This window comes from Schistocerca cancellata, chromosome 3 (assembly GCF_023864275.1).
Source record: "Schistocerca cancellata isolate TAMUIC-IGC-003103 chromosome 3, iqSchCanc2.1, whole genome shotgun sequence".
In the NCBI taxonomy this organism is placed as follows: domain Eukaryota; kingdom Metazoa; phylum Arthropoda; class Insecta; order Orthoptera; family Acrididae; genus Schistocerca; species Schistocerca cancellata.
The window spans coordinates 857,470,488-857,494,799 of NC_064628.1; the positions used below are offsets into that span (position 1 = coordinate 857,470,488).

The following is a 24,312-nucleotide window of genomic DNA, read 5'->3' on the forward strand; positions in this document are numbered from 1 at the left end:
TCGCGATCGCACATAGTGCCAACCTCGACCAGAGGAGTAATAGATAGCGTCTTGCGCCCGAGAGCCGCGCCACGGCTCATTCACATTATCATTCGCTTACAGTTCTAGGAACTTGTACATTAAGACCATATTTGTGCAGAGTAAATAACAACATATTAAAGTAGCAGTTGAGTCAAGGATGAAACAAGGTGGACTTACACCATTTCAATTATGTCTTAATCCTGTAGAAAAATATTTATTTTCCATCACAGACCACTTCTTCATTTCTCACTCAGTGCCTCACAAAAGAAATGAAGCACCGAAAAGGAAGGAGGAAACGAAATGAAACGAGTTGAGGGCTTTGTGAACTTACTGCAGTGACTAAAAAACCGAGTCAGATTTTCAAAAATCCTGGAAGTGTTAGCCCATTTATCAGTATGGCGTTGCGCGCACTCTGTCCTGGATGCATGCATTGATTCGATTGCCGTTGTATCCGAGGCAAGCTGACCTACATCTGTGGTAACTGGTCCTCTATATCCTGGATTCTGGCATGAGGATAGAGTTGACATCCAAGCTGGCCCAACGTGTGTTCCGTCAGGCACAGGTACGGATATCTCGTTGGGCATGGGAGTACCTCAACACCATGCTTGGTGCTTCACTTTGTCACAAAATTAGGCAAATTTAACGTACTAGTAGTTTAATTCGTAACTGTCCTTTCCCACATAAAGTCTTCCACAGATTAGTCCACATAGTAGGACCGCATGGTGTCTTCCGAAAGAGATTCCTTACACTCTACATCTACATCTAGATCTGTACTTATGCTCCGCAAGCCACCCAACGGAGGGTGGCGAGGGGCACTTTACGTGTCACTGTCATTACCTCCCTTTCCTGTTCCAGTCGCGTATGGTTGGCGGGAAGAACGACTGCCAGAAAGCCTCCGTGAGCGCTCGAATCTCTCTAATTTTACATTCGTGATCTCCTCGGGAGGTATAAGCAGGGGGAAGCAATATATTCGATACCTCATCCAGAAACGCACCCTCTCGAAACCTGGACAATAAGCTACACCGCGATGCAGAGCGCCTCTCTTGCAGAGTCTGCCACTTTAGTTTGCTAAACATCTCCGTAACGCTATCACTCTTACCAAATAAGCCTGTGACGAAACGCGCCGCTCTTCTTTCGATCTTCTCTATCTCCTCCGTCAACCCGACCTGGTACGGATCCCACACTGATGAGCAATACTCAAGTATAGGTGGAACGAGTGTTTTGTAAGCCACCTCCTTTGTTGATGGACTACATTTTCTAAGGACTCTCCCAATGAATTTCAACCTGGTACCCGCCTTGCCAACAATTAATTTTATATGATCATTCCACTTCAAATCGTTCCGCACGCACACTCCCAGATATTTTACAGAGGTAACTGCTACCAGTGTTTGTTCCGCTATCATATAATCATACAATAAAGGATCCTTCTTTCTATGTATTCGCAATAAATTACATTTGTCTATGTTAAGGGTCAGTTGCCACTGCCCGCACCAAGTGCCTATCCGCTGCAGATCTTCCTGCATTTCGCTGCAATTTTCTAATGCTGCGACTTCTCTGTATACTACAGCATTATCCGCGAAAAGCCGCATGGAACTCCCGAGACTATCTACTAGGTCATTTATATATATATTGTGAAAAGCAATGGTCCCATAACACTCCCCTGTGGCACGCCAGAGGTTACTTTAACGTCTGTAGACGTCTCTCCATTGAGAACAACATGCTGTGTTCTGTTTGCTAAAAACTCTTCAATCCAGCCACACAGCTGGTCTGATATTCCGTAGGCTCTTACTTTGTTTATCAGGCGACAGTGCGGAACTGTATCGAACGCCTTCCGGAAGTCAAGGAAAATGCCATATACCTGGGAGCCTAGTTCTATAAGTAAAAAACAGCTGTAGAGGTAATCCACTGCACCTCACAAAACACAGGGGAGCGAACGAGCATCAGAAAACGATAGTTCTCTCTGGTGTCCTATGGCTGCTTCTCATGTTTTGTCAGGCAATACAACACTGTGCAAACCAAATTTCTAAAACTGTTTCTGGATTTTTTTCTTAGATTACTAGTCATATCCAGTGCTGTAGTTTTCAGATTATGTTGCAGAATGCACTTATAATGTGGTTCTACGTATGTTACACAGGGAAGGAGGAACATTCAGCAAGTGCCTGATGTACAACGGAAGCGCCCTGGACGGTGCTTCCGAGGTGCCCTGCCAGCACGGCTGGGAGTACGACGACACGTGGTACACTCAGACGGTGCCGTCAGAGATGAACTGGGTCTGCGATGACATGCACATCGTCAGTGACGTCATGTTCTATGCACAGAACATTGGAGCAGTCCTGGGACTGCTGTTAGGCTACATGGGTGATATGTAATTAAAAAAATCTTTCTGTTCTTATTAGCTTCGTATTTTCTGTTACCATTTGGTGTTAAAGGAAATGAATAATCGCTGTCTGTCAGTACATGAATGGGTAGTGGCATTGCAATCGCCCGTACACCAGAGAGCGCTACATCTGACTGAGGGGAGCAGTGAGCCACTTGGAGAGCTGGCACACGCTGAGTTGAAAGCTCACAAACAACCAGCAGAAGCGGCCACCAGCTCTCCATGCAACCACGTGGCGGTAGGAATAATGCACAGTACGTCCATGAAATGCAGTTCACATTTAGGGAGGAACCTTTACTTGAAGGAAAATGACTTCCTGCAAAGGAGAAGAAGATTCATTGAGGTCAGGCTGAAGCAGGTCTTATCTGAAAAATCCCCCCAGATGTCTGGCAAATGTTTTATGAGTGCGTGCATGACGAGAACAGGGCCCCAGGGTGTCGCGTTATTTCTTCCTAGCCAGTGCTGATATTTAACTCTCTGACTATAGTTTTTCTTCGAATTCTTGTGGAGCAACCACAATTGTATTTTGAAAATTTCAGTAGCCGCACAACAGCTGCTGCATCATAAATATTTTTATTGCCTACACGACTGATTTCTGAACACTAAAATTCTGTCATCTGGAGTATAAAAAAAGAAGAACGTTTTACCGATTGAGGTAATCTCCCCCCTCCTACCCCATCCCCCCCCTTCTCCCCCAGCGTTGTCATGGAACGAAAATTTCGGTCACACAGCATGGGTTCAAATGGCTCTGAGCACTATGGGACTTAACATCTGTGGTCATCAGTCCTCTAGAACTTAGAACTACTTAAACCTAACTAACCTAAGGACATCACACACATCCATGCCCGAGGCAGGATTCGAACCTACGACCGTAGCGGTCACGCGTTTCCAGACTGAAGCGCCTAGAACCGCACGGCCACAACGGTCGGCTTCACACAGCATGGGAACTGTTCACGGCATCCTTTTATAGTGTTAAGTAGTAAACAACAAAGATATTGTTGATCAAGTAACTGTCGTGTGCATCGTTCAATATACAAAATTTTGTATAAAATACATAATCGAATCATCAGGAACTTCTATATTAAACCCAAATATCTTCCGGGTTCAGTCTTGGACCATATTGATGGATACTACAAAAAGATACTAATAATTGTATGTAGTATTCAGAAAATGTTAACTGTTCTTTACAAGGAAATGCAAAATAACATGAATACTTACAGTGTTAAAATGGTTTAAGCCACCATATTGCATTAGTCATTACTAAAAATCTGTAGTGCATGCCATCAATGTAAATTTATGAGACAGGACTTTTGAAGCAAACACACAAATACTAAATGTACACAGAGCAGTACTGAAGAGAAGATCCGAACCGTAAATTTTACTTTATAAAAAATGTTGATAAGTTCGTCAAAGATTTTTAAAAGAAAAATTTTTGTTGTATGGTATAAAAATATCTCGATGACATGTTACTTGGTAATGTAGAGGACTAGACCATCTTTGGTAAACATATTAGGTATAGTTTCACATGTAAACAGAAAACGAAGTTTCTATCTCCAGGCATAAGATAACATTGACGTTACAATGCGAGGTAGGAAACATTTTATAACACTAATCTTAAACAGTGTCGTATTCATTGCATATATGTAATGAAATGCATAAGTATATAAACAAACGTCAATTATATCATAAACGTAATGGAAATCGCACCTGTAACATTAAAACAAGCTAAAATACAGTGCTTTTAAATGGGTTGAAATGTCACTCAGTGTTCATATGCATCCAGGTTATAGTAGTGAAAAAATTAATGTCACATATCGACTATATTTAAAGGAAATCTTCATATGTTAATGAAGTTACATTACAGTGCGTAACTAGAAGCTTAGTATATCAGTAGTGCTAGTATCATAATGAAGGGGAGGGAATAAATAACAATAGTGTAACCAACCATGTACTCAAATTGGGCTTGAAGGAATATTGACAACATATGTGTATAGTAGTGGTAGCGATGAGTAACATTATTTACACAATTTAAACCTTAAGATAAAGGCATTAGGGGTCAACCATTGAGTGTACATTTTGCAAAGCATATAGAAAAAATTCTGCTCATAATTAAAGTGATTGCTAAACAAAATACGTACTTGCATATGTACACACTAAAACACATTAGCTGGAATGTAGATATCGAGTTACAGATGAATTATCTAATATATCAATACATATTGGTTATGTACATAACAGTATTTAACAACACAGTTTTAAGTGTAAAGAAATATGTGACCTGTTGTTCATTAAAATGAGAACTACATCTTGGGAGTATAAACGTACTTGAGGTGAGGACAACTTATTGACCAGAAGTCCATGTCAAATATAATAAAAGTTGAAAATAGAATTACTGAAGGTTTAGCATATTCAGTGTAAAACAACAGGACAGAAGTTACAAACATTTTATAAATGTTTATAATGAACAACTGTAATACACAGGATATGGATAACAAACTATAACATAAATTATTTGTACTGCAATCGAAGAATCCTGACAGGGGTATAAGAAAACTGTGTGCAATAAAAGTGTCATTAACATCACGTGTTGGACTCCAGAAAAACTTTTTGGTTGGACGTACATTTGGTAATGACCACGCTTATATGGCCCTAATTGGCGTGAAAATCCTAGAAGGTGTTGCAATTTGTGAACAACGTAAAAATTCGTTGAGTCTACGAGAAACATAGATCTGAAAATATCCGACTTTAGTGTGGTTTACATACTTTACAGCTACTTCTAGCAGTCGACTGGACCACTTTCATTTGGCTGCTTCACTATGTATTCAGCATTTGTCAGCTGAATTAATTTCTGCCAACTTCACTGTGTTGTTTCAATGACTCTTAACCACGTCACGCAGCGGGTACATCTTTCTCGCAATATTTGGCAGCAAAATATGTTATCTCTGGCGGTCCCCTCTCTGGATGACGTCATCGCTGCCGCGTGCGGGGCGAGCAAGCCGTTTGCGAGTGCGGTATCCCTCGCTTATGGAATGGTGGGCTGCCACTGCCACACCTCGGCTTTGCACTGCACTCATGCGATTTAGCAACGGTAAAGCGGATGAAACGAGGAACTCTCGGGAATTTTATTATGCTGTCCGTCGCGATCTCTATGACTGTGCTCAAGACGTCCCACTGAGAGTTATGAATGTCGTTACCTGACGGCGAAACTCCCGTAACTCAAAATACTGCAATTAGATGGTCTTCGTTTGCCTTCCCACACACGTTCGGTTCTCCAGTATGAGTTGGCGTCTGTGTATGATCTAATTCGGCTTCGAACGTTACCTCCAAGGAAGTGTCTCAGTACCATTCGTTCTGTAGGTGGTAGCGAGTGGTCATCCCAACCAGATATAATGCGTGAACTCTCTCAGTATTTTTCCGATCTCTACGCTGGAGTGGAATATGACGGAATACGGCCTGCTGAGTTTACTTCCTCCTTGATGGTGTTGTTACGCCAACTCTCCATCAGGAGTTTTTGGCAATTTTCACCGTGATTACGTTCATGACATTGCAATTCACTCTCCTTCCCGCACATTGCCGGGTTTGAATGTTCTTCCCGAAGAATTTTATTTTCGGACTTGGCCTCTGATAGGAGATACGATAACGTATATGGTGCATTAAATGGTGCAAGGGGTCTACTTCCCATCCTCCATTAAGATCGGAAGAATTGTTTTAATTACCAAAAAGACGGGACGCTATTCTATTTTAGTCATAAAATAGTCGCACTGGTGATAAACAGCCGTCTGTCGGTTTTGCTCGCTGGCGTGGTCGCGCGTTATCAAAGCTGTCTTCTGGGTCGTACTCGCTTGCTGAATGTCGTGATCTCGACTGCCTCCTCTGTCCTTTTAACGGGAGGTCTACTTTCCATTGATTTTAATCGTGCGAGTGACGGGGTTAGTCAAGTTTTTCTGTAGTGAGTGTTGACAGCTGTTGGTTTTAATGATTCTGCACGAAGGACGTTCACGTCTCTAGTTACTGGCATTCAGGCGTCTACTGATGTGAACGTTGGTCTTCCCCCCCCCCCCCCCCCTCCCCCCATAGAAGTGTGTCGAGGTGTAGTCCGCTATCTATGTCGTTACTCGCGCTTCTTCTGGAACCCATTGGAACCCATTTTGAGACCCATAGTTGCTCGACTGCATAGCATGTCGTTATTGGGCGAAAGTTTTATCGTTCGCGCGTGCGCCGTTGGCTTTATGGTGCTTCTTCCTTCTCATGACGACATACCGATGCTCAAGGACTGTAGGATGCATTTTGTCGTCTTACGAGAGCACAGGTTAACGACCGGAGACACTGATTACTCAGTGTGCGGATATCTGACGCGGTTGAGACTCCATGGGCTTTTGCGGTCGCCCGCAATCGATCGTTGGGTATTGTTATCGATTGTTGTCCGATGAAGATTGGTGGGTTAAACTGGACATCCGTCACGGACTGGATGCAACGAGCGATCCTTAATCACTCGCGTCGCTCTCTCTCGTTACTTCTTAACTTTCAGTCCTTGGAAACTTACGTGTTGTGCAAATCTTATTTTGTTGCCCAAATTTGTGCCTTTCCTGCGATGGTGTCCCGAAAGTTACATCGATTATCTAGCAAGTTTATCTGGTGAAACCCTATTTTTCGAGTGCGCTATCCGGCTATGGCGCGACCCCTGTTGGAGGGAGGTTTTGGCCTCCCTGATGTTCGGGATGAGGCTTCTGATTTACTTCTGCGACGCACTACTTTTAAGTGTCTTCGCGTCCCCCAGTGACTTATAGCTCGCCTTTTTGCCTGTCTCCGACCCAAGAGCTTAACCCCGCCAATAGATGTTGGTAGGATAAATAATAAATTAAGGCGTATTCGTGAACTTTTTTTTATGTCTGTTACTTCAGGATTGAGCGGTTCTAGGCGCTTCAGTCTGGAACCGCGCGACCGCTACGGTCGCAGGTTCGAATCCTGCCTAGGGCATGGATGTGTGTGATGACTTTAGGTTAGATAGGTTTAAGTAGGGCTAGGGGACTGATGATCTCAGCTGTTGAGTCCCATAGTGCTCAGAGCCATTTGAACCCAATCTGATCTCTCTGTAAAAATGCTAGTATGCCGCTGGACGTTTCCAAATCACGTTTCCTCTGTGGAGTCCCCATCACCAGACACAGAATGGAAGGTTGTTTGATCCAATGTCAGCCTACCCCTGTGTTCTCGCGGTACCAAGTCGTTCATAACCTTGTCTCCATCAACGTTCGACTTTTTCATATTGGACTGATGCAGTTATTGCCATGAAACAAATACGTTTATGTCACCGCTTGGTCGCATTCGAACACAGTTATTGCAGTTCGCTCTGCCGACAATTGGCATTTCTTGCCAGGAGGACGGAAGCGACAATCTCCACTGACATTCTCCTGCGTCCCGTTTCAACCTTGTTCTCCCGAACAGAGAACAATACAGTTGTGTGGCATGTCGGGCTCTATGTTCATTACGTGGTGGGGAGCGGTTATGACCCGGACCCTTGTGCCTCTTTCCAGTATATGGTTTCTGCCCAATGGATAGGTTGCCACACTGTCGTCCACTTTTTGCGAACATGCTGTATCTCGTCTTTAATCGTCAAGGAGTTGGATGATGTGTAGAAATCCTTTACTGTTGGAATGTTTCATTCCTGTTACCTTGTTTTTGGTAAAATTGACAAAAAAGTGGTGAGTTAACCGGTCGTCGTGGAATTCTCATTGCCGTCCCCTTTCAGATGCATCTTTACACAGTTTATTTCATTTTTGTGGCTCTGTTAGACTTTTTGTTGTTTAAGTAATGGAAAAAAAAGTTGTTGCACGGTAAGACTAAAAATGATACAATTTTTTCTTTTTAAGTGGTAGAAGCCATGTAGGATTTTGTCCCACACTTTTTAGAGTAGCAAGTAATTTCAGATAAATAAAAATAAAAGATAAATAAAGAAATGGCCAGTACTATGTGATAGTCCAGCGCAGTTACAGTCTGGGGGGAGGGAGGCCACGGCCTGCGACCCTTGCCCACCTTGTCTCCACCCAGCCTTAAGTTGACCTTGTGTCCGTTCTTTCTTGCCGTTACAAGCAAAAAAAGAAAAAAAAAAATATTGTCCAATAACTGTAAGGAAGCAGCGTGTGGTGTGTTCCTGGTTCGCTCCCCACCGGATCCAAAACTTTCAGTATTAACCTGGGCTTTTCATAATAAAACAAATTAAGGAGGAGACAGAGGTTCCAGTCCTGGTCAGGCACAAATTTTCAACTTTTCCCATCCATTTAAATGAATTCTGCCTGACAGCTAATGTCTTTAATTCCTTTGTGTCTTGAATCATAATGGCTGCAGGATCAAAATAACCGAAAGACGCGACACCAGATATACACTACTGGCCATTAAAATTGCTACACGAACGAAGATGACGTGCTACAGACGCGAAATTTAACCGACAGGAATAATATGCTGTGATATGCAAATGATTAGCTTTTCAGAGCATTCACATAAGGTTGGCGCCGTTGGCGGCACCTCCAACGTTCTGACATTAGGAAAGTTTCCAACCGATTTGTCATACACAAACAGCAGTTGACCGGCGTTGCTCTGGTGGAACGTTGTTGTGATGCCTCCTGTAAGGAGGAGAAATGCGTACCATCACGTTTCCGACTTTGATAAAGGTCGGATTGTAGCCTATCGCGATTGCGGATTATCGTATCGCGACATTGCTGCTCGCGTTGGTCGAGATCCAATGACTGTTGGCAGAATATGGAATCGGTGGGTTCAGGAGGGTAATACGAAACGCAGTGTTGGATCCGAACAGCCTCGTATCACTAGCAGTCGAGATGACAGGCACCTTATCCGCATGGCTGTAACGGATCGTGGAGCCACGTCTCGATCCCTGAGTCAACAGATGGGGACGTTTGCAAGACAATAATCATCTGCACGAACAGTTCGACGACGTTTGCAGCAGCATGGACTATCAGCTCGGAGACCATGGCTGCGGCTATCCTTGACGCTGCATCACAGACAGGAGCGCCTGCGACGGTCTACTCAACGACAAACCTGGGTGCACGAATGGCAAAACGTCATCTTTTCGGATGAATCCCGGTTCTTTTTGCAGCATCATGATGGTCGCATCCGTGTTTGACGACTGGCGTGATGGTATGGGGTGTGCCATTGGTTACACGTCTCGGTCACCTCTTGTTCTCATTGACGGCACTTTGAACAGTGGACGTTACATTTCAGATGTTTTACGATCCGTTGCTCTACCCTTCATGCGATCCCTGCGAAACCATACACTTCAGCAGGGTAATGCACGACCGCATGTTGCAGGTCCTGTACGGGCCTTTCTGGATACAGAAAATGTTCGACTGCTGCCCTGGCCAGCACATTCTCCTGATCTCTCACCAATTGAAAACGTCTGCTCAATGGTAGCCGAGCAACTGTCACGTCACAATACGCCAGTCACTACTCTTCATGAACTGTGGTGTCGTGTTGAAGCTGCATGGGCAGCTGTACCTGTACACGCCATCCAAGCTGTGTTTCACTCAATGCCCAGTCGTATCAAGGCCTTTATTACGACCAGAGGTGGTTGTTCTGGGTACTGATTTCTCAGGATCTATGCACCCAAACTGCGTGAAAATGTAAACACATGTCAGTTCTAGTATGAATACTCGTTTTTCATCTGCATTCCTTGTTGGTGTAGCAATTTTAATGGCCAGTAGTGTATAATTACGCGAGGATGGCAGCTAATGTCTTCAAATCCTTTTTGTCCTGACACATTTTACAGTAAAAATCTGGGAAATGGAATATTTGTGAAGCAAGCGGGTATACGCTGGTTGCAGGTACGGACGTCGCCCGCTGCAGTTGGCCTGCGTGGTGATGCACGTCGTCAGCAGGGTGATGATGCTGTTCACACCGTCTCTGCTCCCGCTGTTTGTCGTGGCGGAGTCGCTGGTGGGGGGCGCTGGAGGCGTCATGCTGGAGTCGGCGATATCTGTAGGTGAGTAGGGGGAAGCAATGTGTTGCAGCAGTGCCAGAGCGACGTTTACAAAACCTTAAGAAAGTATTTTTCATGGAAAGAACTCTGACAGAGGAACTGTAAGAGGTCAGGTGTACTGGAACGTCATTTTGCACCAGTATGTCCGCCTTTTCAGTGGTGCGTGCAGTTGGTCCCACCTATCTTCTGATGGATGATAACGCACGGCGCCACCGAGCTGCCATCGTGCAGCAGTACATCGGAACATAAGATATCAGGCGAATGGAGCGGCCTGCATGTTCTCCAGACTAAACCCCCTCTTGGTCGACCTATTGCTACACGTCTTCAAACCCCTAGGACTCTGCAGGAGCTCCGACAGGCACTAGTGCTAGAATGGGAGGCTATACCCCAGCAGCTGCTCGACTACCTGATCCAGAGTATATCAACCCGTTGTGCGGCCTGTGTACGTGTGCATTGTTATCATATCCCATATTGATGTGGGGGTACGTGCGCAGGAAACAGTGGCGTTTTGCAGCACATGTGTTTCGTAGCGGTTTTATCAACTTATCACCAATACCGTGGACTTACACATCTGTGTCCTGTGTGTTCCATATGTGCCTATGCTATTAGCGTCAGTATTGTCTAGTGCCACGTTGTGTTGCATCGCATTCTGCAATTATCCTTAATTTATGAGCATTAGTGTAGTTGGCGAGGCACTGACTGTCGAGTGCATGCTGCTGCTGCCCTTATGTGGCCAAGCTACCTTCTGCGAAAACACTGCTACTCACTGCGGTGCCTTATATGGTAATTTTATCGTTGCGAGCCCGCTTGAGCCTTCCAGTGGCTGTATTCCAAGCTGTGTTTAGCTGCAGAGCTGAGTGTTTATTAAGGGTGTTGTCAGTCTTTTATGACGCTACTCCAGAAACTATTGATCCGTTTAATGACAGATGTCTTGTCGAATACAATTCAGTGTACATTTTCTGTTTCCTGCTGTCGGTGATTTCTCAGGATACCGCAGGCGGTAACACCTCTTGTGTTCCACAAGGCGCTGTTTAATGGTACGTACAATGTATCCGACATAAATGTGCCCACAACTAGACGGCATTGTATGCACGCCTGGCGTTGGAAGGCTTACATTGTCTGTCAGAGGGCTCATGAGCTGTCGAATTTTTGCTGGAGCCCTGAAGAGCTGACTATTGTATTTTTTGTGATATTAAAAATTTGTAGACTGCCAAATAACATTGTGAATTTAATAAAAGTTCATCCGATTACACGTATTCTTCCCATTATATCAATTGTAATATAAATAGTAAAGAAAACGTCTGTGTTGAAAATAAAAAAAAATTGGCGAACGGGACTCGATCCAGCGATGCAGTGATTACAGAGCTTGAACGCTAACTACTCGGCTGCCGCCCCTTCATGATAAAAATGGCCACTCACAGATCTATGTTTGACGACTGAAATTATCTTACGATTTTCTCAATAACGCTTGAGAAGTACGCGCTACTGCTTACACATTTTGTTGTCCTCGTGGAGTACTACGAGTGTACGAAGTTTGCGGTAAATCCGCGTCCCAGACGTCGTGGCCTCCCCTTGTAAGTGCTAAGCAATGCTCTAGGCCGCGTATAGAGCGTCGCCGCTGGACAGTCGGTGATTGGAGACGAATTGTTTGGAGTTATGAATCACGTATTCCCCTGTGGCAATATAGTGGAGGTGTTTGTGTTCGGCAAAAACCTACTGAACGTTACCTAAGATCATGTGTAGTGTCAACAGTAAAGAACCCTGCAGTTGGTGTTATGATATGGCAATGTTTTTAGTAATTACTGTCTACTGCTTTTCCTGCGCGTAAGAAAAAAACGCTAAATTCGGAAGCATATCAACTCATTTAACAGCACCGTGTACTGCGCACGGTACAGGGCCACTTAGGAGACGTTATTTGTTTGGATTAGCACGACAACGCACCCTGTCACAAAGCAGCATCTATGAGGCATCGTCTGTGGACAATAACATTCCTGGAATGGACTGGCCTGTCCATAGTCCATACCTGAAACTAATGGAACACTTTCCGGGCGAGTCAGAACGTGTGCTTCGCTTAAGACTCCAGTGGCCAGCACCTGTTTCTTAATGTGGAGAGGCCTTGCACTGCACTCGACATCAAATGGGCAAACAGATGTAGTCAGCACGACTACACGTAAAGAAACGGTGGCAGTTGACGAGGATAAAACAAATAATAATGCCGAAAGGAAAAACGCTACAGTTAGAAAACCAGTCAATATGAAGCAGCTGTATGAAGACATGATGGTATTTATTGAAAATGAATTTTCTGGGCAAAAGATGACACAGCCCAAGAACAAGCGAACTAAAAGTGGAATTACTGGCAAAAATATCGCAATGCGCTATAAAGCAGGCTTTATTAACTGGCAGTGCAGTTCGGAACACCTACAAAAATAAAACGAGAGAATATTCACGAAACTAGAGAAAACATGCAGATGTGTGGTACTAACAGAGCGACCAAGTAGAGATGCAAGCAAAACAGCTCCTGCAGCTGAAATCATAGCAGAGAAAGCAATTGAACAAAATATTTTGCTCATAAAGTCAAGAACAAATGAAGAGGCAAAGACAGTGCAACAAAATCTGACGAACTTAATGAACCAGACCAAAGAGAATATTTGTATGAAGAAGGTCAAGCAAACCGATAATGTAATAGTCTTCGAAATTGCTACGTAAAGGGTCACGAAAAAGATAATCAACAACAAAAGGGTGCAAGAGAAACTGATTTGTGAATAGCCTAAGATTAAGAGACCTTTAATGATTGTGTACCACATCCCAGTGGACACAAATGCAAAGACACCGAAAGACACAATACACTTGAGGAACCCTGAAGATGAACTGCCCAAGGAAACCTTCGGAAACGGCTTTACAGTCCGATTCAGGACAGAACCAGTCGGAAGAAAAGTGGTTCATCAAGTTACTGAAATGAGAGCCCTCAGGTTATAACAGCACTCGTGAAGCGACAAAAAGTATGTCTTGGATTTCATTCGGCTTCAGTGAACGACTTTCTAGTAGCGAGGAGGAGTTTTGAACACCAAGACGTTGGTCATCTGGCAGAACATAAAACCTTGTGATAAACAATTAGTAATTTGTGGACATCGTGAGTAAAAAGGCCAGATCAGAAAATACAGCATTAAAAACAAACAAGTGGCAGTGTGTGTGCCATGTGAATACAGATGTAAAAACACATGGGGAAGAGAGATGAATGTTACACATATCAAATCCTCCTAACAAAGAAGAATTTTAAGAACGAATTGTGGGGAGGCGTCTCCTGCCATTAGAAAGCAATGAGCACTCTAACGATACCACAACGTGTGTTCTATGTAAGGAACATAAATCACCAAATACACTCCTGGAAATGGAAAAAAGAACACATTGACCCCGGTGTGTCAGACCCACCATACTTGCTCCGGACACTGCGAGAGGGCTGTACAAGCAATGATCACACGCACGGCACAGCGGACACACCAGGAACCGCGGTGTTGGCCGTCGAATGGCGCTAGCTGCGCAGCATTTGTGCACCGCCGCCGTCAGTGTCAGCCAGTTTGCCGTGGCATACGGAGCTCCATCGCAGTCTTTAACACTGGTAGCATGCCACGACAGCGTGGACGTGAACCGTATGTGCAGTTGACGGACTTTGAGCGAGGGCGTATAGTGGGCATGCGGGAGGCCGGGTGGACGTACCGCCGAATTACTCAACACGTGGGGCGTGAGGTCTCCACAGTACATCGATGTTGTCGCCAGTGGTCGGCGGAAGGTGCACGTGCCCGTCGACCTGGGACCGGACCGCAGCGACGCACGGATGCACGCCAAGACCGTAGGATCCTACGCAGTGCCGTAGGGGACCGCACCGCCACTTCCCAGCAAATTAGGGACACTGTTGCTCCTGGGGTATCGGCGAGGACCATTCGAAACCGTCTCCATGAAGCTGGGCTACGGTCCCGCACACCGTTAGGCCGTCTTCCGCTCACGCCCCAACATCGTGCAGCCCGCCTCCAGTGGTGTCGCGACAGGCGTGAATGGAGGGACGAATGGAGACGTGTCGTCTTCAGCGATGAGAGTCGCTTCTGCCTTGGTGCCAATGATGGTCGTATGCGTGTTTGGCGCCGTGCAGGTGAGCGCCACAATCAGGACTGCATACGACCGAGGCACACAGGGCCAACACTCGGCATCATGGTGTGGGGAGCGATCTCCTACACTGGCCGTACACCACTGGTGATCGTCGAGGGGACACTGAATAGTGCACGGTACATCCAAACCGTCATCGAACCCATCGTTCTACCATTCCTAGACCGGCAAGGGAACTTGCTGTTCCAACAGGACAATGCACGTCCGCATGTATCCCGTGCCACCCAACGTGCTCTAGAAGGTGTAAGTCAACTACCCTGGCCAGCAAGATCTCCGGATCTGTCCCCCATTGAGCATGTTTGGGACTGGATGAAGCGTCGTCTCACGCGGTCTGCACGTCCAGCACGAACGCTGGTCCAACTGAGGCGCCAGGTGGAAATGGCATGGGAAGCCGTTCCACAGGACTACATCCAGCATCTCTACGATCGTCTCCATGGGAGAATAGCAGCCTGCATTGCTGCGAAAGGTGGATATACACTGTACTAGTGCCGACATTGTGCATGCTCTGTTGTCTGTGTCTATGTGCCTGTGGTTCTGTCAGTGTGATCATGTGATGTATCTGACCCCAGGAATGTGTCAATAAAGTTTCCCCTTCCTGGGACAATGAATTCACGGTGTTCTTATTTCAATTTCCAGGAGTGTAGGAGGGGGGACGACGACGAAAGAGCAAGAAATATCTGCCAATAAGTGGACAGTAAATACCATAGAAGAGAACATGTGACACAGACCTGCGAAATATCAGGAAAAAAGTTTTCGGAGAAAATTCAAAACTATGTGATATAAGACAGAAGCAAGATCACAGGCAGTTATAGGAGTGACATTATACTGCAAGTTATCAGGATTTATTGATAGAAACTGGGTAGTTCTTGGTAGAATGTGACAGCACAAAACCTGAGGAAAATACTGCACTGCCTAAAGAAGTAAAAGATGATTCTACAATGCAGGGTATGAATCAGCAACAAAAACAGTACGAAACCTAGAGACAGTTCATACAGGAAACAAGCATCTACTACAGAGAAGTAAACAATAAAACACAGAGGGAAACAGATCTGCGACACATTTATAAAAGTGTAGTATAATGGCGACTTCTGCTACAGAATGTATCAGGATGAGAAAATGTAGCAGGGAGACACCAAATGCAGTGGGTGGCTGCCAGGAGGTGCCGTATTAAAATTCGGTGAGAACTTTCCCAAATGATTTATTGTTTCAAACTACAGTGTCCTCGTTCACCTCTGTCTGTGTCACTGGGCCCCTCAATGCTGAGGAAGCACCCCAGCAGCCTGTGATATACAATGCTGTGTCGTGCTGGTCTTGACTGGCCCGCTGAGTTCTGATGATGTCAGGATGGGTGCACCAGCAGCTGACTCAGCGCCCACCATCCTCGATGTCTCCGTGCTGCTCTGCCGGGAGCCGTAGGCCATTCCCGCTGTTGCTTCTTCGTCACTGGCATAGCTGAGATCACGGTGGCAAGCGCCCACGATCCGGCGTCCGGATCTGTGACCCTCATCTCGGGATGTGTCCGGCGTTTGTTGCGAGCTGAGACGACTGTCTGCGGTACCGAGCCAAAGAGTGGCGCACCGCTGGCTGGCTGTGGACGCCACGTCGGCCTCAGAGGGTCGAACTAATGATCTGCTGTGGACTGGGACACTGGCACTCCATCTGTTGCTGCGTGTAGCCGGTGGTGTGACATGCCTCGCCATCCAGGAGAGCTGCCACACTTGAAGGAATCTCGTTGGAAAACGACACCCATTTGTATGTGGCTGTGCACCTCTGTTTTGCTAATGTGCGGCTCCAAGTCACATATGCACTACAACTGGGTTGCGCCAGTGGGCCCCTTTTGCCTGTAGTTATGCCATGCAAACCGCTGCATTTACTCTTTTCAGCAGTTCGATGACTCCTTACTTTGCAACCGCTGTTCAGTGTAACTTACTGCAATCTGGCCCGCACCTGGCTGTAGCTTCTGCTCAGAAATGTTGCACTGAATCTAACTTTGCTATCTTAAACTGTGGTACCGCTACATTATTTCCCTTTTTGGTAAGACCCAGTCCCTGGGTCGACCCTTAACTAGCTCTTAACTTGTCTGGGTCAGCACCTATTTCATATTTCCTGACCAATAGAAAACTTAAATGTGACCTAGTGCCCTTAAAACACATTACATGAAACAAAACCTAAAAATTCCGTACTGGACAACCATTGCCCGATCAACTCCTTACCTACTCACCTCACGCCCTCGGTATCCAATGCACCGGGACTACCCTTGGTTCCCTTTTGGAATTAGCTCTCCGCCTGATCAGAAAGTAAGCAACACACAACAAAGTTAAGGCTGTGATGACACTTGGCACAGAGGTGCTCAAAATGATTGTTATTGGCCGTTGTCTTTCCCTATAATGAGCGACATGTTGAACAAGCTGTTTGGCTGATATGCGCCCCTCTTACCCTAAAATGAACTGGTTTACGGATCTCAATCCATCATTTTATAATGTGATGTTGATATAATACACAGTGATTTTTACAAGTTCAAGAACTCTTGTGAGGTAATACATCACACACAAATCAGTTTGTACATACATTTTATAAGAATGCGGAGAGACGACCTGGTAATGATGGCCCATTGTTCTCACCATCATAAGCTTTCAGTCCCCTTTTGTTTAGTCACAAGCACCGGCAGTTATTGCGTTGGTTGAACACCATTGGTTCGCTGTATCAGTGTCTTACCTGTGCGACATGAAACGAACAAAGAAAACAACACTTTAGTACAAACGTTGTACGCATAGCACGTAGTTAAATAATACACATTAGTGCCTGTCTGGTGTGTTGGTCAAGCAGGAACTAAGGATGGTGCATTTAGCTAATATCTGGAACACCATATATTCCTCACTCCAAGATGAGCGACCTCAAGTTTGATTTTAGAAGTTCACCATTCGGAACAAAGATTTGATACATTTTTTAACGAAACTGACTCTCTTCTCAGTGAGGACTGAGGGCGTCGATAACTAGTCGTTTCGCAAATTCATCGCCTTTATATTAATAATGGTAATGAATGACTAACATCCGTTTGTCACTTACTTTGTGACGTTTATGCAGTCACTTAGCAAAAGTTTTTAATAATGTTTTCTAGATAAATCTACTTTAAAAGCCTCATAAAACTAAGTTTCATGTAACTCTGCACTGAGTGTCTTTAACATTAGTTAGCCTTCGAACTCTCTCTCTCTCTCTCTTATACGAATACACGAGGCAATATTAACAGTACTACTTAGAAGACAGCTTAACGAAAGGTGAACTACATTTGTAGCATTTGTAGATTTGAATAAACCTTTTGACAAGGCTCTAAATTTCTGAACGTAGCAGGGGTAAAATACAGGAAGTGAAAGGCTGTTTATAACTTGTACAGAAACTAGACGGCAGTTCTAATGGCTCTGAGCACTATGGGACTTAACATCTGAGGTCATCAGTCCCCTAGAACTTAGAACTACTAAAACCTAACTAACCTAAGGACATCACACACATCCATACCCGAAGCAGGATTCGAACCTGGGACCGTAACAGTCGCGCAGTTCCTGACTGTAGCGCCTAGAACCTTTTGGCCACACCGGCCGGCAGACGGCATTTATAAGAGACGAGGTGCATGAAAAGGAAGTAATGGTTGAGAAGGAAGCGAGACAGGGCTGTAGCCTATCGCCGATGTTATTCAGTCTGTACAATGAAAAATCAGTAAAGTAAACCAAAGAAAAATTTGCTGTAGGAATTAAATTTCAGGTAATAGAAATAACAACTTTGAAGTGTGCCGATGATATTGTAATTCTATTAGAGACAGCAAAGGATTTGCAAGAGGAGTTGAACGGAATTGATGAGGAGGATATATGATTAATATCAACAAAAGCATTGCAAGGATAATGGAATACAGTCGAATTAAATCAGATGATACTCAGGGAATTAGATTAGGAGACGAGAAACTTATAGATGGGTTTTGTTATATGGCAGAAAAATGACTGATGATGGCAGAAGTAGGGGTTAAAAAATCTAGACTATCAACGCCAAGCTTTCTGAAGAAGAGACATTTTTAACATCGAATATGCGTTCAAGTGTTAGGAAGTCTTTTCTGGAAGCATTTGTGTGGAATGCAGCTATGTACAGTGGACAATAAACAGTTTAGATCAGAAGAGAAGGTTTTGAAAGGTGGTGTTACAGAAGAATGATGAAGGACAGATGATGAGATCACGTAGCCAATGAAGAAGTGCAGAATCGAAATAGAGAGAAAAAAATTTATGACGGAACTTGATTAGACGAAAAGATTAGCTGACAGGACACATTATGAGACATCAAGGGATCACCAATTTAGTATTGGAGGGACGTGTGGGAGGTAAAAATTGTAGAGGGAGACCAAGAGAAGAATACAGGAATAAGATTTAAGAAGATTCACAAGGATGTAAGTTGCAGCAGTTATTCGGAGACGAATACTTGCGACTACACATAACAAAATTACAAGAATGTTGCATAAGTAACGTCTGTCATACACTGAAGTATCATCATTCTTTCATACCTTATTCCCTATTAGTGCTGAGTTATTTTTACATTCCGTAATTTAATATTTCTTTACACGAAAAAAAATAACATTTTAGTACACACATCATACACAAAATACGTAAATAAATAGTACACTTTTCTTGACTAGCTAATGTGGCTGAAGGGGAAACTAAGGACTGTACAGTACACTAAAATCTGCAGTAGCACAAAATGGCACTCTAATAAAATCACATACGGCTAAGGGTATGCTCAATCTGAAGCAAGGTCTGTCTTATTCTGTATCCTTGGTTTCCTTTGAACTAACTTAACTCTGTTAGCTTTAGGGAGCCGCTTACCTCCAAACTACAGCGCATCGTGGAACTCACGCATAAAGATCGTAGCCACAGGTAAAAAAAATAAAAAAAAAAAAACACCCTGGATACTGCTAGTTTAGATTTGTAGACACACTCTAAACAATTTAGCCACAAGTATGAAAATATGTCGCAAAACATATGTTCCTAGCCCCCTGAACCAATTTCAGTATGTCAACTGACTACTTCGAATAACAAGAGCACAACTTTCATCACTTTGAAAACACGCAGTTTCATGTTGTGACATGTGAGGTGAGTGCGTAGAAATTTGCCTGTAATCGCATTATAATAACAACACGCACAAGGTTCCTGTCAGCTCCTTTATGCTCTCTAAAGCCGTTTTTATTTTTGTGCTTTGTTGGTAATGTGAAATTTCTCCGAGGCAATATATATGATCTCTTCATTATATGTTAATCTGATCGAACTCTGGTTTTGGTCATATAATATTTTGCTCTATAAATTTAATGTATATGTTATGTAGCCTTAAGCTGTATGTGGACTCAGTATTATTCATTTGTTTGTTGTTATGCTAAGTGTTGCAAATGTTAGTGTACACGGTAATATGGAAGTGTATCACGTGAAATAACTTAAAATAAAAAAGCGTGACATTTAAATTTAGTAATAAAATAAGATGCTGATTTTTATATTTCAGGGACGGAACTGACGGATATCAGAAACCGCTCTTGTATCAATTGCGTGGCATGCATTGGTATACCTATAGGATTGGTGTCCGCCTGCTTCTGTGTTCAGATGTTTCCCAGCTGGAAGCACTCCTTGCTTTTTGCAGTACTGTGCTGCCTTATATTACTACTCTTCTGCAGGTAAGATGATGGGCATATACGAAGGCCTGCTGATAGGCGATTTGAAATTTAATAATACGAGTAAGTTGAAAACGTAAGTAATGTCAGACTTACTTGTTGTTGCAGAAGTATCAACCGATATGCAATATCGATGCCTCTTCCTATGTGCGCGTAATAAATGGTACTTCCTCTTCTGCAACCCTTTTTTGTGGACAATGTATAGAGGTGCATCTCTGAAGGAACGTCGAGCACCCTTTTTCATGCTGATGTCGGTGGCCACGTATTGTGGCGTGACATCGAAATCGTTGACGAGCCGTTATCATTTATGACCGCCGAAATGTCGCCGACGTCCACATCTTTCCCAATGGGGTTTCACACGCTATCTGATTAAAAGTATCCGGAGACATACTGAAACCGGTTCCGTCTTGTCCTACGTCGCAATAAGTCTTGTAATTTATTTCTTGGGGTTTTCGTGGTTCTTTTTGTAGTATGCCGCCGGGTGCAGCGATCTGGATGCGTCACTGCGACCAAAAAAATCCTGCTATTGTTTTACTTTGTAACGACAATGCTATTTTGTAAATATTTCTGATCATTTTTAGGCATTAGCAAGATACACAACCTGGCCCCAAGCAACATAGTTCATTGTTATTGAAACCTGGTTGGTAGGTACTCAGAGAGCGCACAGGATAAGGTTATGATTTTGGATGGGGCTGTAAACAGTTACTGTGAGTTGCACAACCAAACACACAACTTTATTTTTCTAAGAACCACTTGTTTACAAATTTTTTTTAAAAGATCACAATTAGACAATACGGCTGAAGGCCTAGTTAAAGAAAACTTGAGATGCTTTCTGGGCTGAAGGCCCAACACCACACCAAAAACAAGAATGGGTCAAGGCCTGGATTAGAAATCAAAAGCAATTAAAAATAGAAGGTAAAAATTTAAAACAAACATGCAATTGAAAACAATTGGCGGCTGTAGGCCTACACTACACATCTAAAGGACAACTGTAATTAAAACACATCAATAAACATTTTTTTTCTAACCAAGAAGTTTCTTTTTAAAATTACAACAGAATTGCCAAAAGCCTAATTAAAGATATATTAACTTATTGCACGCCTGAAGGCCACAAAGAAATTTGAAACAACTGCTGAAGGCCTGAAAAACAAGTCAGACAAACAATTTAAAGTAAAACCCTTCCTTCTTATAAAAAATTTTTCCTTTGAAGAATACACACAGCTGAAGGCCTTGTAAAAGGGGTTCACGTAAATCCTCGGCTGAAGGCCAAACATAACACTTTGAACGACTAACGGCTTAGAGCGTGGATTACAAACAATATCAGATAAAACAAATTTTCAAGAAAAACAATTTTTTAAAAAATAAAATCAATATTCAAAATTTTAATTTAACGCGGCTGAAGGCCCTTACTTAAAATTAAAAAAAAAAACTGAATTAATACATGGGCAAAGGCCTCGTTTAATACTTCAGACTAAAATGAAAATCACAATCTAAAACAAACAGAAGAAGTGGTGCTCACAAGTGTTCCAAGTGTCAGCCTGAGAAGGTAGCTCAAACGTAAGATGAGATGAGAGAGACAGCCAAGAGATGAAGTTAAATAATCGGATGGCCATCCAAACTAGAGATGGCCCAAGGGCCAACCAACAAGTTAAACAAATCTCTTCCGTCCGACCAACAGCAGAACGATGGAAAATATCGGCTGAGGACTAGGATATGAACAGCACTACAACTTCAGAAATTGGCGTCTAAAAACAGCCAAGGGAAAAAATATGAACCAAACAACTTAAAAGGCTGTCGAACTACATGCCTGCTGGACAGCATAAACACGAAGAGAAAAGGCACACTGCCGGAGAACTATGCAAGCTACCAGGGCAGGTAACTGGGGCGTTAATGGCCACAGGGCAGAAAATACCGCTGGTGCACTTCACTGGCAAGTAACAGTCAATCTAATAATTAATCACAATATAGGAAGACGGCTGCAAGATTTCGCTGACTCCAACACATCGTACATTGCTGCTAGCCCAAATGGCCCAGGGAGCAACAACCCAAAACTGAACGAAGAGATGTCACAATAGCTGTGGTTTCGTTACAGGTTAACTGATCACTCAACTTCAGCGTCCAGGTACAGTGGGCAATGAAAATTGTCGCTCTCGCAGCTAGCACCTCACGATCCCACAGTGCATGCACGCCGCCAGCTGTCCCAGCCTGCCCTTGCGCCGCGAGACTTCCTCGCTGCTCCGTCCCAACCGTCTGACTGCCTGCAACATGCAGACAGCATTAAAATAGCTGCTCAGTCAAAGCAAAACAAGCCACACACGGTTCCATCAAACACTTCCACAAACAACGCGAACAATACTAAAACCAGTGACCGAGAGAACCCAGAAGCGGTCGGCGACCAAATACGCGTCGTCCAATGAGACAACCAACCGAACGACCAACCAAGGTCGTCCGCACTCAATTAATGTGTGTCAGCAATGGTCGAGCGAGTCATGGCTGCCTCGAACTCACTGCTGCTCCGTCCCAACTCAACTCCCGATACACGATGACCCAGAAATACTAGCAGTCGCTCCAAAGATAGAACGACAGTGCTCTTATCGATAAGCGCTGCTGCTGCCGCTCACGGGCGCTCAAGCCAGCAAGTTAGTGACGCCAGTAAATCGAATAAGAAACGGGACGGCAGTACTGCAAAGACAAGATGTCAAGTAATAAACGGCACGAACACGAGCTGCACACGGCTCAGTTGTGTATTGTTTTAACATTCTTAATATGGAGTGCGTGTGATGCGCCATCAGTAAAATAATTTTATGATGTTAAACTTATTAGTCTTTTCTAACACACAAGGACCAGAAATATGATTTAATTAGCTGTCAAAAAAAGTTCTGGCTAGCTAACGACAACTATTACCATAGATTTTATTATCTGCTTCGTACTGAACTTTAAAGTAAACATACAGCTGTCGCTATTAATATCTTTGTGGTTCGTATCGAAATGTTCACACTAAAAATTCTGATTACAATCATTTTTTAAACTTTTCGGCTTATTTAGTAGAAAGTTACTTCTGAATGAATTCTCATTAATGATCGGTAATTTCCAAGAATGAATGAATATCGAAGTCGCGAGATCCAAACGATACATATCGAACTTGCGATCTTAAATCAATCATGCGTCTCTAATGGCGGGCTTTATGGGTATGTTTACGGTGGTCGCTACAGCAACGACAAAAGAAGAACGTTACAAAAATACTTGTAATTGCGAAGGAGATGACTTACCTTACTTATCGTCGGTGTTGTAATCATGTGAAAGTCCATTATGGTGGTCTGGATGGATAATTTGGAAGAGTCGAACCAACTATTGTTCCTGATACTCGTTCGTTTTCCGCATTGTCCGCAGTGAAACTGTAAACGGTATTTCAGCATCGAAACTGTGCTTACGAAGTTTTACACACTTCGAACCACCACAGTCTATTTAGTCCCTTCTTTTCTCGTCCGGTGGTACTCCATATTTGCTACAAAAAGTCGAACAATTTTCTTCGCTGGATAAACATGGAATTAGATTTTTCCATGTGAGAGACTCCGCCGAAGAAACGTCAAGAACACGAGACATTCCACTCACAAACGACATAGATCGTCTGGGATTCCCTAGCAACTCAAAAATACTTCATGGAGGTATGTAATTTAGAGCAACTACAGGAACGACGGACAACAGATAAAAATGACGATCACAAAAAATTGATCTTAACGCCCGTCACCAGAGTCGCACGATGGATTTACGATCGCATGTTCGATATGTATCGTTTGGACCCCGCGACATCGATAGGAATCATTCAGTTAATTAATATTTCTCTCTCCCCATAGTTTCAACTTTGTGAAGTAATTATTTCGCAAGATGAAATTATTGCCGACTTGGCAAAGGGATATCTTTGGTTAAAGAACTTACACTGCTTAAAATAAATTTTGTTGTATTTTCAATATTATCTTTACACAGTACGGATGTATAAAACTTTTACTGAAATCTCAATTAAAATGCCTGAAATCAAACAAATAACTATATATTAGCAACAAGAGCGAGCAAAAAGTA

The 24,312-nt window shown here is 43.6% G+C and overlaps 1 protein-coding gene across 1 annotated transcript in view; it reads left to right on the plus strand.

Moving 5' to 3' along the window:
• Window positions 1-2,303: 2,303 nt before the first annotated feature.
• LOC126176613 (solute carrier family 22 member 1-like) overlaps window positions 2,304-24,312 on the plus strand; it is a 73,508-nt gene continuing 51,499 nt past the window's right edge. The window contains exons 1-3 of the mRNA XM_049923773.1: window positions 2,304-2,386; window positions 10,231-10,388; window positions 20,070-20,238. Of these exons, the coding sequence (XP_049779730.1) occupies window positions 2,304-2,386; window positions 10,231-10,388; window positions 20,070-20,238 (410 nt within the window). The remainder of the gene's footprint in view (window positions 2,387-10,230; window positions 10,389-20,069; window positions 20,239-24,312) is intronic.